The following is a 17,580-nucleotide window of genomic DNA, read 5'->3' as shown; positions in this document are numbered from 1 at the left end:
CATTAGCCTATGCTATCGTAATATCGCCCAACCCTAGTGTGTGTCTTCAACACCATTGTGGCCACATCAACAAGCATTGATCAGTCTACTTCCTCAGCATTCAAGCTCAGAGCCACTTTGAAAAAAGACAAAGACCAACTCCACTAAACACCAAAGATCAGTGGTGAGCCAGGAGAATTGGGTCAAGGTTTTCCCCGATTTTTATCTCCCTGTCTGTCTAATGCTAAAGGAACTTGGCGGTGAATGCAGACCTGCCCATGCCCTACCTCTGATGTGTCTGCTCAAATCAGATAGGAGATTTAACTCTAATCTAACTCTGGCCTCCTGTGCTCAGCCCCCTCCTGTACTCCCTGTTCACCCATGACTGCGTGGCCATGCACGCCTCCAACTCAATCATCAAGTTTGTAGACGACACAACAGTAGTGGGCTTGATTACTAACAACGACGAGACAGTCTACAGGGAGGAGGTGAGGGCACTCGGGGGGGAGTGGTGTCAGGAAAACAACCTCTCACTCAACGTCAACAAAACAAAGGAGATGATCGTGGACTTCAGGAAACAGCAGAGGCAGCACCCCCCCTATCCACATCGACGGGACAACATCTCGGACAAACTAAAATGATCCACCCACACAGACAGTGTGGTGAAGAAGGCGGAGACCCGAGGACAGTCAGGCGGTCACTCAGACCCGTTCCCCAAAAAAACTGTGGACAAACAGACCCAAACAGGCCCGTGCTGGTTTGGATCTGAGAGACCCGTTCAGATCCGAAAAGTAGAAAGAGCAAGAAAGAAACGTCCAACTTCGCGCTGCCAGCAGAATCAAGAAACGAGCGATAGGGTATTGAGCAAATTATCCACAGTTACGTGTCCTTAAAAACTGCCTGTAATAAATTCCCAAAAAACGATTTGTTGTGTTTTGATATGTAGCATATTCAAAACTTTATGGCCTGTTTTATTGGTTTTTACTTTCCTAAAACAATAATTATCCACCTTACGGTTCAGCTGAGATTGAGCACTGAATGCATCAGGGCATTGTATGCATGGTGTCTACTGGCCTAGTCGTCCACTGTATGATATTTATATTAGAAAAGTAAATATAAAGGAAGAGAAGCTTAGGCCTATAGCCCAAGGGGCTGAGAGAAAGATAGAGATATGCCTGCGGCATGTTCCTGACACCGTTACACTGAGTGTACAAAACATTAAGGACGCCTGCTTTTTCCATGACATGGACTGACCAGGAGAATCCAGATGAAAGCTATGATCCCTTATTGATGTCACTTTATAAATCCAATTCAATGAGTGTAGATGAAGGGGAGGAGACAGGTTAAAGAAAGATTTTTAAGCCTTGAGACAATTGAGACATGGATTGTGTATGAGCGTGAATGGGCAAGATGAAGAATTGAAGTGCCTTTGGATGGGGTATGGTAATAGGTGCCAGATGCACCAATTGGTGTCAAGAACTGCAAAGCTGCTGGGTTTATCACGCTCAACAGTTCCTCGTGTGTATCAAGAATGGTCCACCACCCAAAGGACGTTCAGCCAACTTGACACAACTGTAGGAAGCATTAGAGTCAACATGGGCTAGCTTTCGACAGCTTGTAGAGTCGATGTCCCAACGAATTGAAGCTGTTCTGAGGGCAGAGGGGGGAGGTGCTCCTAATGTTTGGTATACTCAGTGTATATGCATACAGAAGGAGGCTAATTTGTGAATTTTCGGTCAGAATATTGTTATAAAGATGAGCATTTATATTGTTAGATTATATGCCTAGGCATCCACTATATGATATTAATAATACAAAAATAAATATAAAGGAAGAGAAGTTTAGGCCTATAGCCCTAGAGACCGAGAGAAAGGTGGAGATATGCCGGAGGCATGTTCCTGACAACGACATGGATTTCTTTATCCTTGTCAAATAAGCTACTTCTGCTATACAGATATACAGTGCATTCGGAAAGTATTCAGACCCTTTCACCTTTTCCCCCAAAAAAATTACGTTACAGCCTTATTCTAAAATTGATTAAAATGTTTGTTTTTTTGCTCATCAATCGACACACAGTACCTCATAATGACAAAGCAAAATCCATTTTTTTTGTGCAAATGTAATAAAATAAGCTCACATTTACATAAGTATTCAGACCCTTTACTCAGTTCTTTGTTGAAGCAACTTTGGCTTAGATTAGAGTCTTGAATCTTGGGACGCTACAAGCTTGGCACACCTGTGTTTGGGGAGTTTCTCCCATTTATTCTCTGCAGATCCTCTCAAGCTCTGTCAGGTTAGATGGGGAGCGTCGCTGCACAGCTATTTTCAGGTCTCTCCAAAGATGTTAGATCGGGTTCAAGTCCGGGCTCTGGCTGGGCAACTCAAGGACACTCAGAGACTTGTCCCGAAGCCACTCCTGTGTTGTCTTGACCGTGTGCTTAGGGTTTTGTCCTGTTGGAAGGTGAGTCTTTGCCCCAGTCTGAGGTCCTGAGCGCTCTGGAGCAGGTTTTCATCAAGGATCTCTCTACTTTGCTCCGTTCATCTTTTCCTTGATCTTGACTAGTCGATCCTGACTGTCTCCCAGTCCCTGCCGCTGAAAAACATCCCATGCTGCCACCACCATGCTTCACCGTGGGATGGTGGAAGGTTCCCACCAGACGTGATGCTTGGCATTCAGGCCAAAGATTTCAGTCTTGGTTTCATCAGATCTTGTTTCTCATGGTCTGAGAGTCCTTTAGGTGCCTTTTGGCAAACTCCAAGCGGGCTGTCATGTGACTTTTTTACTGATGAGTGTCTTCCGTTTGGCGACTACCATAAAGGCCTGATCGTTGGAGTGCTACAGAGATGGTTGAGATGCTGAGAGAACTCTGGAGCTCTGTCAGAGTGTACCATAACAAAATCTGGGAACAAACGGGTCTGAATAATTTTTGAATGTACTGTATATGCATACAGAAGGAAGCTATTTCTTACATTTTCTATTGGAATATTTTATAAAGATGAGCATTATATTGTTAGATTAAAGGAGTAACTCTGGTAGGCATAAAACATTCTTTCTCAAGTTCAACTGTTGAAGTCAGTTGGAGCGCTGGTTCACACTGCCTTCATAGGCCTGCAGTAATAATAGCCTTACCACACATAACCTTCACAAAAGTTTCTTGCTTTTGATATTACCCTAATTAAGGAAAATTGTTGTTTATAGGGAAAATAAGAACAGGTTATTATATTTCAGCATTAAATCATTTTTAATTTCGCCATCTTTGGTTTTTCCTTTTCATTACAGTGAGAACTTAACTAGAGGTCGACCGATTAATCGGAATGGCCGATTTTAATTAGGGCCGATTTCAAGTTTTCATAACAATCGGTAATCAGCATTTTTGGACACCGAGTACGGTCGATTACATTGCACTCCACGAGGAGACTGCGTGGCAGGCTGACTACCTGTTACGCGAGTGCAGCAAGGAGCCTAGGTAAGTTGCTAGCTAGCATTAAACTTATATTATAAAAAAACAATCAATCTTAACATAATCACTAGTTAACTACAAATGGTTGATGATATTACTAGTTTATCTAGCGTGTCCTGCGTTGCATATAATCAATGCAGTGCCTGTTAATTTATCATCGAATCACAGCCTACTTTGCCAAACGGGTGATGTACCTAACCATAAACCCAAACGGGTGATGTACCTAACCATAAACATCAATGCCTTTCTTTAAAATCAATATACAAGTATATATATTTTTAAACCTGCATATTTAGTTAATATTGCCTGCTAACATGAATTTCTTTTAACTAGGGAAATTGTGTCACTTCTCTTGCGTTCTGTGCAAGCTGAGTCAGGGTATATGCAGCAGTTTGGGCTGCCTGGCTCGTTGCGAACTGTGTGAAGACCATTTCTTCCTCACAAAGACCGTAATTAAATTTCCAGAATTGTACATAATTATGACATAACATTGAAGGTTGTGCAATGTAACAGCAATTTTTTGACTTAGGGATGCCACCCGTTAGATAAAATACAGAATGGTTCCATATTTCACTGAAAGAATAAACGTTTTGTTTTCGATATGATCGTTTCCGGATTTGACCATGTTAATGACCGAAGGCTCATATTTCTGTGTGTTATTATATTATGATTAAGTCTATGATTTGATATTTGATAGAGCAGTCTGACTGACCAGTGGTAGGCAGCAGCAGGCTCGTAAGCATTCATTCAAACAGCACTTTCCTGCATTTGCCAGCAGCTTTTCACTGTGCTTCAAGCATTGCGCTGTTTATAACTTCAAGCCTATCAACTCCCGAGATTAGGTTGGCAATACTAAAGTGCCTATAAGAACATCCAATAGTCAAAGGTCTATGAAATACAAATGCTATAGAGAGAAGTAGTCGTATAATTCCTATAATAACTACAACCTAAAACTTCTTACCTGGGAATATTGAAGACTCATGTTAAAAGGATCCACCAGCTTTCATATGTTCTCATGTTCTGAACAAGGAACTTAAACGTTAGCCTTTTTACATGGCACATATTGGACTTTTACTTTCTTCTCCAACACTTTGTGTTTGCATTATTTAAACCAAATTGAACATGTTTCATTATTTATTTGAGGCTAAATTGATTTTTTTGATGTATTATATTAAGTTAAAATAAGTGTTCATTCAGTATTGTTGTAATTGTCATTATTACAAATATATATATATATATATATATATATAAAAATCGGCCGATTAATCGGTATCGGCTTTTTTTGGTCTTCCAATAATCGGTATCGGTGTTGAAAAATCACAATCGGTCGACCTCAACTTAATTTGGCCTAAGGAAATGGCTCATGAATGAAATATAACAATTGTTGCATATTTAAAGATCTGGCCTATATTGCAGCAATTAAACAAAGGCGAGTGCCTATAGGCCTACCCCACAAATAACAACAATAGGCTAATTATATTTATTTTACAACTGGCCTACTTTTAATGTATCTTTTTCTAAATACAGAGCACAAAATTGAAAAGACAGTTCAAACTTAATTTAGCCATCGAAAATGTCTCGATAAAATAAAACAAATCACTTTTTGCATATTTAAAGAACAGCTTTAGATTCATAAATAGGCCTACAATAATATTAATACAAATAATAATAGTAATAATAATAATGATATCGAATAATAATGACAAAACAAATGACAATAAATACGAAAATAAAATAAAAAGTTATAAAATTGCATATAAGATGAATAGCGAGTTGCACACAGTCTATTTGGCCAATGTTCTTCTCATCTTTTCCCACTACAACATTAAAACTTGTCCCTCGCGGGGGACACTCCACTTGTCGGCTTCTTTTCACTATACTCTTTCTCCTCTATCTTTCGTTTTACTTCAGTGAAAAAGGCATCCATCTTCACAATCAATAGTAGCCTAGGCCAAGGCTCCTTTCACTTGCGCTCTCTCTCTACTCAGCAGCAGGCGCACATGAGGTGAGCAGCTGGAACCAGTTTCAGCCGGACATAAGCTATACGTTTTACTGAGTTGCAATTGGCTGACATAACAAGCTCGCACAGTTCTCATCACCTCACACATTAAATTAACAGAGGATGGGTCCAACCGGGTCCAGTCGGTCAATACTTTTGAATTGCACATACCCGAGAGCCGTTGCAATTATATCAGACCTGACCCAGGTCTGAAACAAAGGTCAGAATTCAGGACCCGGACCTGCTCGGCTCCTGTGATTCCTGTCGAATCATGGAATTTTTGGTCTGTTGGAACCATGAAGACCTCCAATATGGACCAAAAATGTTCATACTTTAGCAATGTTAACTTTTTTTGCAAATTACAAGTGGCAAATTCATTATTAGCCGTATCGGCCTGTATTGCATAAAAAACATTGTATAAAGAAGATGAGCAAATCCATGATTTAGTTTTTATTCAAAGTTTCCAGATGCACAACAATAGATCATAAAACCTCCACCACCCACATCTCAACATCCTAGTATTTCTGACTAGGAAATGTTCTGTGCTAGCAGTAACATTAGTCTTCCCGTCCTATTTGTGTTGTGCAATGTGGCAGTCATTCTCCTGTCCTTTGCATAGGTTCGGTTATCAGGCCTAGGCTTCTTCTTGGCATCCCCTGGTCTGATGTTAGCCGGCTCTTTGGAGGTCTGTGGTGTAGATGTAGTTATTTTGTCTTAAATGCATATGCCCTTTGACTTCTGGACCGAAAGAAACCATATTTGGTGAAGTATTCATTGAATCAAGGAACCTCAATACCTTCCTTACGATAAGTTTCCATTGGAATTTTGCCTTGAGTGAGAAATAGTTTTGTTGTATAGAGTTCTGATTGCATTCAGAACTCCATTCAAACCTCCATTCAGAACTCCAGGTTACGGAGACATTTTGAGGTCTGCGTGGCTGTCCTGTGGTGGTTATAATTCAACACTGGCAGCAATGAGGATAGAAGGCCAAACGTTTAGCAGTTGCATAGCCAACATGGAAATGTGATTCTGGAATAAATAAAAACCAGATTCAAAATTGAATCCCTTCTGGAGTACTACAGAGATCACCTCTATACACATCAACACTTGCTATTCATGGGTTGCATGTTTGTCTCGATAAACGTTCTATTAAAAACTCATGCCTGACTGAACGTTCTAGTCAATGCAGATATTTAAAAAAGAGGAAAATAATTCAGTATGAGAACCCTTTGTCATCATTGTGATGTCGCCAGATTGTTTGTAGATGCAGTTTTTTATTTTATTTAACCAGGAGAAGCACGTTGAGAACCAGTCTCTTTTTCAAGGGAGACCTGGCCAAGAAGGCAGCAACAATCAATACATTACATAATTAAAACATACAACAACATGATCCAGCCTAAAAAAAAGCATTTACTCTCCTCTGTAACAGTCGCACATCAATATTTTAAATTCATTCATAACATTCATAACATATCTAGATGAAGCATGGATTGTAGATTATTCCATGCGTCTGGTGCACAAGAAGAGAAGGCAGTCTTGCCTACTACTGTGAATGTCCTGGGAACTTTAAGTAGTATAACTTTAACTAGCTAACGTTACCATTGCTAGCTATTTTTGACACACTTTGCCATCTCTCTAAAGAACATTTGACCATATCATAATGATGGCAAAGTTGTTTCCTATTAATTATTTACCTACTTTAGCAATGTCATCATATTTTCAGGCCACTATAGCTAACTAGTGTAATTAGCCCCACTTGACTTTCAGGCACCACTATGGCTGAGGCTAAATATAAATGCTGAAGCTAGCTAAATACATTGCATGGGCCGAAATTGACCTATAAAGATATAATTTGTAAACATAATTACACCACGGACTGCATAGCGAATTCATGTGGCAAAAGTAGGCTAGCAAAGTAGGCTAGCTAGCTCAGATAGCTTTCTACAATGTGTCAAAACGTGTCAAAAATCTATAACTTAGCACTCAACGTGTAAAAAATATATACCCTAACACTTTGTTGGAACATAGTACAATTAACGTTAGATGACTAGCTCAATATCTACACTGAGTATACCAAACATTAGGAACACCTTCCTAATATTGAGTTGCAGCCCTCCCCCCACACACACACATTTTTGATACACACAGGAAATTGTTGATTGTGATTTTTGATACACACAGGAAATTGTTGCTTGTGGAAAAACTCAGCAGCGTTGCAGTTCTTGACATAAACTGGTGCGCCTGGCACCTACTACCATACCCCATTCAAAGGCACTTAAATATTTTGTCCTTGGTTAAACTTTTTTTCCATCCGCTCCGTAGCTAATGTCATCCATGCTTGTTGGCCTTGACCTGGGTTCTAAAGATATCATGTAATCTTGAAAGCATTTTATTCTCTAATCCTTGCCACTTTATTATGGCCATTTTAGAGCTATTTGAATGAACAATATTTAAATATTGTACCTTTTTTAAAGGGGATGTCTTGGGAACAAATACACGCCCATGCAGGCAAAGGACTGTTCTCACACACTCCTTTACATAGTAACTCTGTGCACTTCCAACCCAATAACATATGTTTCCCATGATTCTAACCATAGCTTGGACCCAGAGGGGTTGTGATAACTTTAAGTCTTTTCATAACTGATTTTGGATATTCTCCTTACCAACTTCTTAAACTTAGCTAACCCTTATCATCAAAGAGGAAACTGTTTCTGGGCCAGTTGTCAAAGGGATACTTCGGGATTTTGGCAATGAAGATGAACTCGTGGATACAATTTGTACAGTATGTCTCTGCATCCAGTATGAAGGAAGCTAGTTGGTTTCTGGAGCCAATGCTAACTAGCATTAAGGCAATGACTGGAAGTCTAAGCTAGCATCAAACAAGCTAAGTGCCAGTATAGAGACAAAGTAGAGTCGCAATTCAACAGCTCAGACACAAGAGGTATGTGGCAGGGTCTACAGTCAATCACGGATTACAAAAAGAAAACCAGCCCCGTTGCGGACCAGGATGTCTTGCTCCCAGACAGACTAAATAACCTTTTTGCTCGCTTTGAGGACAATACAGTGCCACTGACACGGCCCGCTACCAAAACCTGCGGGCTCTCCTTCACTGCAGCCGAGGTGAGTAAAACATTTAAACGTGTTAACCCTCGCAAGGCTGCAGGCCCAGACGGCATTCCCAGCCGCGTCCTCAGAGCATGCGCAGACCAGCTGGCTGGTGTGTTTAAGGACATATTCAATCAATCCTTATCCCAGTCTGCTGTTCCCACATGCTTCAAGAGGGCCACCATTGTTCCTGTTCCCAAGAAAGATAAGGTAACTGAGCTAAACGACTACCGCCCCGTAGCACTCACTTCCGTCATCATGAAGTGCTTTGAGAGACTAGTCAAGGACCATATCACCTCCACCCTACCGGACACCCTAGACCCACTCCAATTTGCTTACCGACCCAATAGGTCCACAGACGACGCAATCGCAACCACACTGCACACTGCCCTAACCCATCTGGACAAGAGGAATACCCATGTGAGAATGCTGTTCATCGACTACAGCTCAGCATTCAACACCATAGTACCCTCCAAACTCGTCATCAAGTTAGAGACCCTGGGTCTCGACCCCGCCCTGTGCAACTGGGTCCTGGACTTCCTGACGGGCCGCCCCCAGGTGGTGAGGGTAGGTAACAACATCTCCACCCCGCTGATCCTCAACACCGGGGCCCCACAAGGGTGCGTTCTGAGCCCTCTCCTGTACTCCCTGTTCACCCACGACTGCGTGGCCATGCACGCCTCCAACTCAATCATCAAGTTTGCGGACGACACTACAGTGGTAGGCTTGATTACCAACAACGACGAGACGGCCTACAGGGAGGAGGTGAGGGCCCTCGGAGTGTGGTGTCAGGAAAATAACCTCACACTCAACGTCAACAAAACAAAGGAGATGATTGTGGACTTCAGGAAACAGCAGAGGGAGCACCCCCCTATCCACATCGACGGGACAGTAGTGGAGAAGGTGGAAAGTTTTAAGTTCCTCGGTGTACACATCACGGACAAACTGAATTGGTCCACCCACACAGACAGCGTTGTGAAGAAGGCGCAGCAGCGCCTCTTCAACCTCAGGAGGCTGAAGAAATTTGGCTGGTCACCAAAATCACTCACAAACTTCTACAGATGCACAATCGAGAGCATCCTGTTGGGTTGTATCAGCGCCTGGTACGGCAACTGCTCCGCCCACAACCGTAAGGCTCTCCAGAGGGTAGTGAAGTCTGCACAACGCATCACCGGGGGCAAACTACCTGCCCTCCAGGACACCTACACCACCCGATGTCACAGGAAGGCCATAAAGATCATCAAGGACAACAACCACCCAAGCCACTGCCTGTTCACCCCGCTATCATCCAGAAGGCGAGGTCAGTACAGGTGCATCAAAGCAGGGACCGAGAGACTGAAAAACAGCTTCTATCTCAAGGCCATCAGACTGTTAAACAGCCACCACTAACATTTAGTGGCCGCTGCCAACATACTGACTAAACTCCAGCCACTTTAATAATGGGAATTGATGGAAATTATGTAAAAATGTATCACTAGCCGCTTTAAACAATGCCACTTAATATAATGTTTACATACCCTACATTACTCATCTCATATGTATATGTATATACTGTACTCTATATCATCTACTGCATCTTGCCATCTTTATGTAATACATGTATCACTAGCCACTTTAAACTATGCCACTTTATGTTTATATACCCTACATTACTCATCTCATATGTATATACTGTACTCTATACCATCTACTGCATCTTGCCTATGCCGTTCTGTACCATCACTCATTCATATATCTTTATGTACATATTCTTTATCCCTTTACACTTGTGTGTATAAGGTAGTAGTTTTGGAATTGTTAGGTTAGATTACTTGTTGGTTATTACTGCATTGCCGGAACTAGAAGCACAAGCATTTCGCTACACTTGCATTAACATCTGCTAACCATGTGTATGTGACAAATAAAATTTGATTTGATTTGAAGCATGCTAGCTGTTACCATCCATGGATTTCCAGTCATTGCGCTATAAATGTTACCATTGACTTCCAGTCATTGTGCTAACGCTAGTTAGTAACTTCAAACTGCACGCAGAGACATAAAAATTGTACCCACGAGTTCATCTGGCTTTAGCTCTTCATTGCCAAAATCCTGAAGGATCCTTTTAAGGGCAGCATACTGTTTGTACAGCTCCATTGACATCTCACCACATAATCAATACGCCACAAATTAAAACTATGATTGGCAAACATTCTTAGTCCATTTTTCTCAAAATAACAAAACAACAACAGTGACCCCACAACCACCAATCGACTGCTCTGATACATTTAACTCCAGCTCATCTAAATTGGATTTGCCTGTTTTAACTGTGAAGTCCATAGACAGAGGTCCAGGGGATATCCATTTCAACCTAATCCCCTACCTTTCATTGTCTCCCCACAGTACTTTGTCTTGCTGCTGTGTATCTTCCTGCTGGAGATCCTCGCCGGTGTCCTGGCCTACATCTATTACCAGCAGGTAATGAATGACTTGACTCACCACCTGATTCCATCGCCAGTAACACTATCTATACCCAGAGCCTGACCAGAGACAGAAGAGTGTATGTTTGTAAAAACTGAAACCACAACAAGGGAAGGTTCACGGATAATGTCCCAGTCTCTCTCGTTCTCCATCTGTTGCTTTTCTCTCTCCCGCTCTGCTTTCCCATGCCTGCCACCTCTTGTTGTAGCATTTCTGTAGTGTGATGATATCACTAAGATGTGATTCCCACTACTATCCTTGTTACTACTATATACCCCTGCTGTGTAGACGTTTGACCTGCAGGAATGTTATCTTACCAGCTTGGTGTGTGTCATTTGAACTCTCTCTGTGTAATTGTCTGCTCATGTTCCTTTGGCCTTTCACCCTGTTTTCATCTCACTGCTGCAGTGTTTCCCACGCTGTCAACAGGTCAAATAAAAACCTATTCTATTTCTCTCCCCCCTCCCTCCCCTGTTAATTTATTCCCTTTATCTCTCCTTAACGTTCTGACTTGGCTCTACATTATGTGGTTGTCATAGAAACTGTGAACCAGCTAGATGTAGGCCTATGCTCTTACCCGAGTGCCAAAGTTTTGCGCTACGGTTATAAATGAATGAAAATCTACTTCCTCTTACCTTTATGTATATCATTTCCTCTTTCCTCAAGAGGAGTTCTTTCTGTAATTACAGTTTTAGCTATTCTAGCCCTTTTGATACAGTGGATCATTCTATTAAATCAACAATGAGATGCATTACATTCCTTCAAGTGTTATTCTACTGACAGAAGATTCAGTCTTCTGTTTCTATAGTCTGCTGGGTAGCTGTGTTGTAGTCTGACCAACGTCATGTTTACTGTGTCCGTTCTCTCATATCCCCTGTGCCGTGTCTTCCTCTGCAGCTCAATGAGGAGCTGAAACAGAACCTGCGGGAGACCATGGTGCAGAAGTACAAGCAGCCAGAGCAGGAGCACGTCACCAAAGCAGTGGACAAGCTGCAGCACGAGGTAAGACAAGACAAGACAACATAAGCAGACTTGAGGAGTTTGGTTAGAGGTTTTTGGATATATTAATGTGGGAATTTGTCGATTTTCTCCAATGTGAATTAATAATCAACTTGTTTACGTTCATTGTATCTACTGTTATTTACACTGGCACAGTTGTGTTTTCATTATGCATGGTTACAGTATGTTATAGCCATACATGTAACTCGTCATTATGCAACTTATTTGAAAGATGGCCCATTGTTTTGTATAAGGATTTGGTTCATGAACTGAATATCATTCAGCTCGTCTTCTGAAACAACTGCAAGGCATTTGGAAAAACATCCACCACCCTGTTGTGAAATGCCCTCTCCTCCTCTCTCTTTTCCGCCAGTTTAAGTGCTGTGGCAGCAACAGCTCATCGGACTGGGGCGAGAGCGTGTGGATCCGCACCAGTGAGGCAGATGGCAGGCTGGTGCCGGATAGCTGCTGTAAGACCCAGACTCTGAACTGCGGCCGCAGGGACCACCCATCAAACATCTACAAGGTGGAGGTGAGTGTCAGATACAGAGAGCAGCCAGTGTTGTTGAGTGTTAGTGTGCTTGCAATGCTTAGTGCAAATTCTGCTTGAGTTCAGGTTTGTGAATCAAGATCATAGCTGTGGGAAGTAGTTTGGGGGGTGGGTGTGCTGCAATTCCTTTCTTCCTTATATTAAGCAAACCAGACGGCACGATTTCCTACTTTTTTTTAAATTTACAGATAGACACGGGCACACTTCAACACTTAGACAATCATTTACTAACGAAGCATTTGTGTTTAGTGAGTCCGCCAGATCAGAGGCAGTACAGATGACCAGGGATGTTCTCTTGATAAGTGCGTGAATTGGACCATTTTCCTGTCTCGCTAAGCATTCGAAATGTAACGAGTACTTTTGGGTGTCAGGGAAAATGTATGGCTAAAAAGTACATTATTTTCTTTAGTTGTGAAAATATAAATAGTAAAGTACAGATACCCAAAAAACTACTTAAGTAGTACTTTAAAGTATTTTTTACTTAAGTACTTTACAGCACTGTAATCTGATAATACATGTGGAATATAAAAAATACTTGCCTGATATGTTTTCCAATTTCTTGAAATACTTTGCAAATGCAATTTATTTCTATTTGTAAACTGAAATGGTCTATTCATTCCTTTTAAATTTTAGTAGATGCTCTCATCCAGAGCAACTTACAGTAGTGAGTGCATACATTTTCATACTTTTTCGTACTGGTCACCCATGGGAATCGAACCCACAATCCTAGTGTTGCAAGCGCCATGCTCTACCAACTGAGCCACATCATCATAAACCACTTGATGTCACAATGTGCTCATTTACTGTATTGTGCATTGTTTTTCTTCATGGTGATGGAAAGTCTACAGGTACAAACCTAGATGACCAGCCTATGTACAATACAGTAATGTACATTAAGTGGTTTGTAAGGATGGTAAATTACTGCTGCACAAAACGTGGTTGTTTTCCATGTTATTTGATCAAGAAATACAAATATTTTATTTGATGTGGATGTTTGATGTCTTTGGCCATAACTTTGCACCTTTTGATGTAAATGTTTGAGGGCAGGATTTTGTTCTTTCTAGATTCCATTAGAATGACAATTGCAGGGAAAGGGACATGGCAACAATTATTACAAGTCCAACTATTGAATCCTGCAAGATACTGTTCTTAATTATACAACTACCTTTTTTGACAAAGTGGAGATGCTGAAAATATGTTTTTGCCCACGCTTCAGACGTCTATATCGGTCCACTAATACTAATAAAGGCCCAGTGCACTACTTTAGTAAAAAATATATATTTTTGTATTATTCATATCTTTTTTTAAGTTCAGATTTTTCAGGGGTTGCTCCATCCCCCTCAGCTCCCCTACTTCCCGCGTCTATGATCAAGATTGAAAGTCATCTTGAAAGAGTCTCTCACACACACAATGTGGTCCTATCTTTCCTCTCTCTCCAGGGGGGTTGTATCACTAAACTGGAGAACTTCATTTTGGACCACCTGAAGATCATTGGAGCGGTGGGCGTGGGCATCGCCTGTGTACAGGTGAGCAAAAATAAGCAATTTCACTGTTTACAGCACAAAGATAACCCACCATTAACATCCTTGCCCTGGTCTCTCGAAATTCAGGGGTAATGGTAGAAGTCTCTCTCTCTCCCTCTCTCTCCCTCAGATTGTGGGGATGGTGTTTACTTGCTGTCTATATCGGAGTTTGAAGGCAGAGCCGTACTGAGAGTAGAACACGAAGAGAAGGAAAGGGGAGGGGTCTAGTCTCTGCCACCCAGTGTCATCATATCCCAGCGACCCCGTTTAGTCTACCACTGTGCCATGCAAACAGAAGAGGACGATATGTGTAAGGGTCTAAGATGCACTTAGGATAGTGTTTCTTAATCCATTCCCTGGGACCCTTTTGGTTCTAGCCTAGCACTAACTCCTCTGATTCAACAGGGGTTGTATTGGGCTAGAATTCCTAGGGGGTCCCAACTTGGAATGGATAATCAGATTATTTTCAAGATATTACATGCTATTTGATCTACAATGCTCTATATTTTGATAGTCTGCAACAACAGAGCAGTTGGTATATACTAGTGTGATGTAAAGATCAGTGGACCAAAATAGCCCGTGCATGAGAACAGCTCGTCTTAACATTGCAATAATCATGACTGTGGCTTAATGAGCGAGATCTGACCTCTGGGGCCAATTACCACGGCAACACATTTTCTTTATACATCAAGTAGCTATTTATACATTTACACACGTCTTTTACACGGTTTCTTTCAACTTTTTAATTGTTAGTTTATTTTAAAAAATGTTTATCTTTTAATACAAGGGATTTCTCCACTTATGCCAAAGTTGTCGTCAACACTGACTTTGTGTAAAATCGTATCAAACTGACTACTCCTGCAAGCCTTTTTCATGTATACTGAACAAAAATATAAATGCAATAATTTCAAAGATTTTTCTGAGTTACAGTTCATAAAAGGAAATCAGTGAATTTAAATGCATTCATCAGGCCCTATTCTATGGATTTCACATGACTGGGCAGGTGTGCAGCCATGGGTGGCCCTGGGAAGGCATAGGCCCACCCACTTGTGAGCCAGGCTCACTCACTGGGGAGCCAGACCCAGCCAATCAGAATGAGTTTTTCCCCACAAAAGGCTTTATTACAGACAGAAATACTCCAACACCCCTCCCCCTCAGACGATCCCACAGGTGAAGAAGCCAGATGCGGAGGTCCTCGGCTGTCGTGGTTACACGTGGTCTGTGGTTGTGAGGCCTGTAGGACGTACTGCCAAATTCTCTAAAACAATGTTGGAGGCGGCTTATGGTAGAGAAATTAACATTAAATTATCTGGCAACAGCTCTTGTGGACATTCCTGCAGTCAGCATGCCAATTGCACGCTCCCTCAAAACTTGAGACAACTGTGGCATTGTTTTGTGTGACAAACCGGCACACTTTAGCATTTTATTGTCCCCCAACACAAGGTGCACCTGTGTAATTATCATGCTAATAAGCATCTTGATAATCCTTCCACCTGATAGTGGTGGCATATCTTAGCAAAGGAGAAATGCTCACAAACAGGGATGTAAACAAAGTTGTGCACAACATTTCAGAGAAATAAACTTTTTGAGCGTATGGAAAATTTCTGGGGTCTTTTATTTCAGCTCATGAAACACGGTACCAACACTTTACATATTGCGTTTATATTTTTGCTTAGTATATATTCTGATTGTGTGCCTTTTTTGTAGATTTTTTTTTAAAGGATGATGTTTTGCTTTTATTCAAACCATAAATGTTATTTTATTGTGTATTTAACAGACCAGTAGGATGACTTGATTATATGTAAAATGTGCCTCAAAGACGCAAAAAACTAATCAAACTGCTGTGTCAGTGTTCTACTATACATGGAGGTATTTAGCTGAAATAAACACAAATAAACCTGTTTTACTATGTTTTCTGGTAAATTCACAAGGTGTAGGTAGCTATGGTATATCATATGAACTGTCAAAAAGTCTTTTTTTTTTTTTTAAATATATACTAGACTGTTAATATAAAACAGGACCCCTGTCAATACACAGCTGGACTCACCTGCTCCCGCTTTCTCCAGTTGTTATACTTACAAACAGTCGTGACTGACTGAACTGTTCTGGTCTATATATATATATATATATAGGTAGGAGCTACCGAATGTCATTTTAGGTGAGTTTGGACATTGACAAGCGAATGTGAACGAGAGACATTGTGCAAATAAACAGTACTGACTCAGGAGCAATGGCAGCTGTACAGATAACCCATCCAACGGGCTTTGACTTCTCAAACACAGCAGAAAGCCATCACCTTATTAAGTCAGATAACGTGACCCCTAAGTTTAACTAAGTGGCAGAATTCTTCATTTTTTTATGCAGAAAAAAAGATACAACTCATAAGAATTATCTTGCTTCATTTTGTAAACGCAGATCTAAAATGCTCATTGTAATTTCTGCTCAGCATCAGACAAATTTTGTGCTTCAGTTGCAGTTCTACACTTGGATGAGAATTGACGAAGGGGCATTCTATCAGCAGACAGCGCTATGGCTGCGCTCTGTCTAGCCAGCCTACTTTTCTCTGTTAAAATGCAAGATTAACTTTAAGAAAAACATTAGGGAAAGTAGCTGGCCACATTATTTATATGATAAACAAAAATATGCAAAAAAACATTTTTTATTGCAAGCTCATTTAGCCTACTTGTGTGGCTGCTAGCCAAATAGCGTTGCACTTCTGTTGTAATCTGATGAAAATTAAGCTATTTTCTGCCAAATGTGTTGCACTAATGTATTTTATGTTAAGGAAAACTATAGTTGCACGTCCCTGATCACTCTATTGAAGCAAAAAAACACTAGACTGTTAATATAAAACAGGACCCCTGTCAATACACAGCTGGACTCACCTGCTCCCGCTTTCTCCAGTTGTTATACTTACAAACAGTCGTGACTGACTGAACTGTTCCGGGGAACTATGGTAAACTTCATAATGTGACCAGTGAATTGAAGGACTTAATCTGCTTTATCTTCTAACATATTGCACAAGTTGACTGCATGTATTTACTTAAAAAGTAGCTACAAATATTACATGTATAATTTTTTTTGTTAAAAAAATGTTTTGACGGTATTGATTAACCATCCTGTGGCGATTTCCAAATACCCCTGTATACGGTATACCGCCTAAGCCTAGTATGCGATGTTACAATGATAAGTTGACAAAATTTGTATTTATTAGTCTTTTTTTATAAAAACAATATTGGGGGAGCATACCCCCAGACCCCCCTAGGCATAGCAGCCTTCTTTTAGTTGAACAACCTGCCCTAATATCAATAAGCTCATGTACTGTAACTGCATTGTGTTTGTGTATTATTTGGCATTTAGGCCATGTCCCTCTTGTCTCCTCTGACAAGAGGAGAACTGACATGAAAACGTACGTTGAGATGACGGCTGTATTACAAGATGTTGACTTTTAAACACAGCCTGGGGGTCTCTGTAATGAACTCAGCAGCAGCCCAAAAAGCAATCACT

General features: G+C 41.0%; 1 protein-coding gene across 1 annotated transcript in view; it reads left to right on the top strand.

Annotated features, from left to right (window-relative positions):
- The window catches only part of LOC139576277 (CD151 antigen-like), a 44,741-nt gene extending 28,767 nt beyond the window's left edge, over window positions 1–15,974 (top strand). The window contains exons 4-8 of the mRNA XM_071402181.1: window positions 10,924–10,998; window positions 11,899–12,003; window positions 12,374–12,532; window positions 13,990–14,076; window positions 14,204–15,974. Of these exons, the coding sequence (XP_071258282.1) occupies window positions 10,924–10,998; window positions 11,899–12,003; window positions 12,374–12,532; window positions 13,990–14,076; window positions 14,204–14,263 (486 nt within the window). The 3' untranslated portion in view covers window positions 14,264–15,974. The remainder of the gene's footprint in view (window positions 1–10,923; window positions 10,999–11,898; window positions 12,004–12,373; window positions 12,533–13,989; window positions 14,077–14,203) is intronic.
- The last annotated feature ends 1,606 nt before the right edge of the window (window positions 15,975–17,580 follow it).

Source organism: Salvelinus alpinus, chromosome 5, assembly GCF_045679555.1.
Source record: "Salvelinus alpinus chromosome 5, SLU_Salpinus.1, whole genome shotgun sequence".
NCBI classification, from domain to species: Eukaryota; Metazoa; Chordata; class Actinopteri; order Salmoniformes; family Salmonidae; genus Salvelinus; species Salvelinus alpinus.
This window is presented reverse-complemented; position numbering and strand designations above follow the sequence as displayed.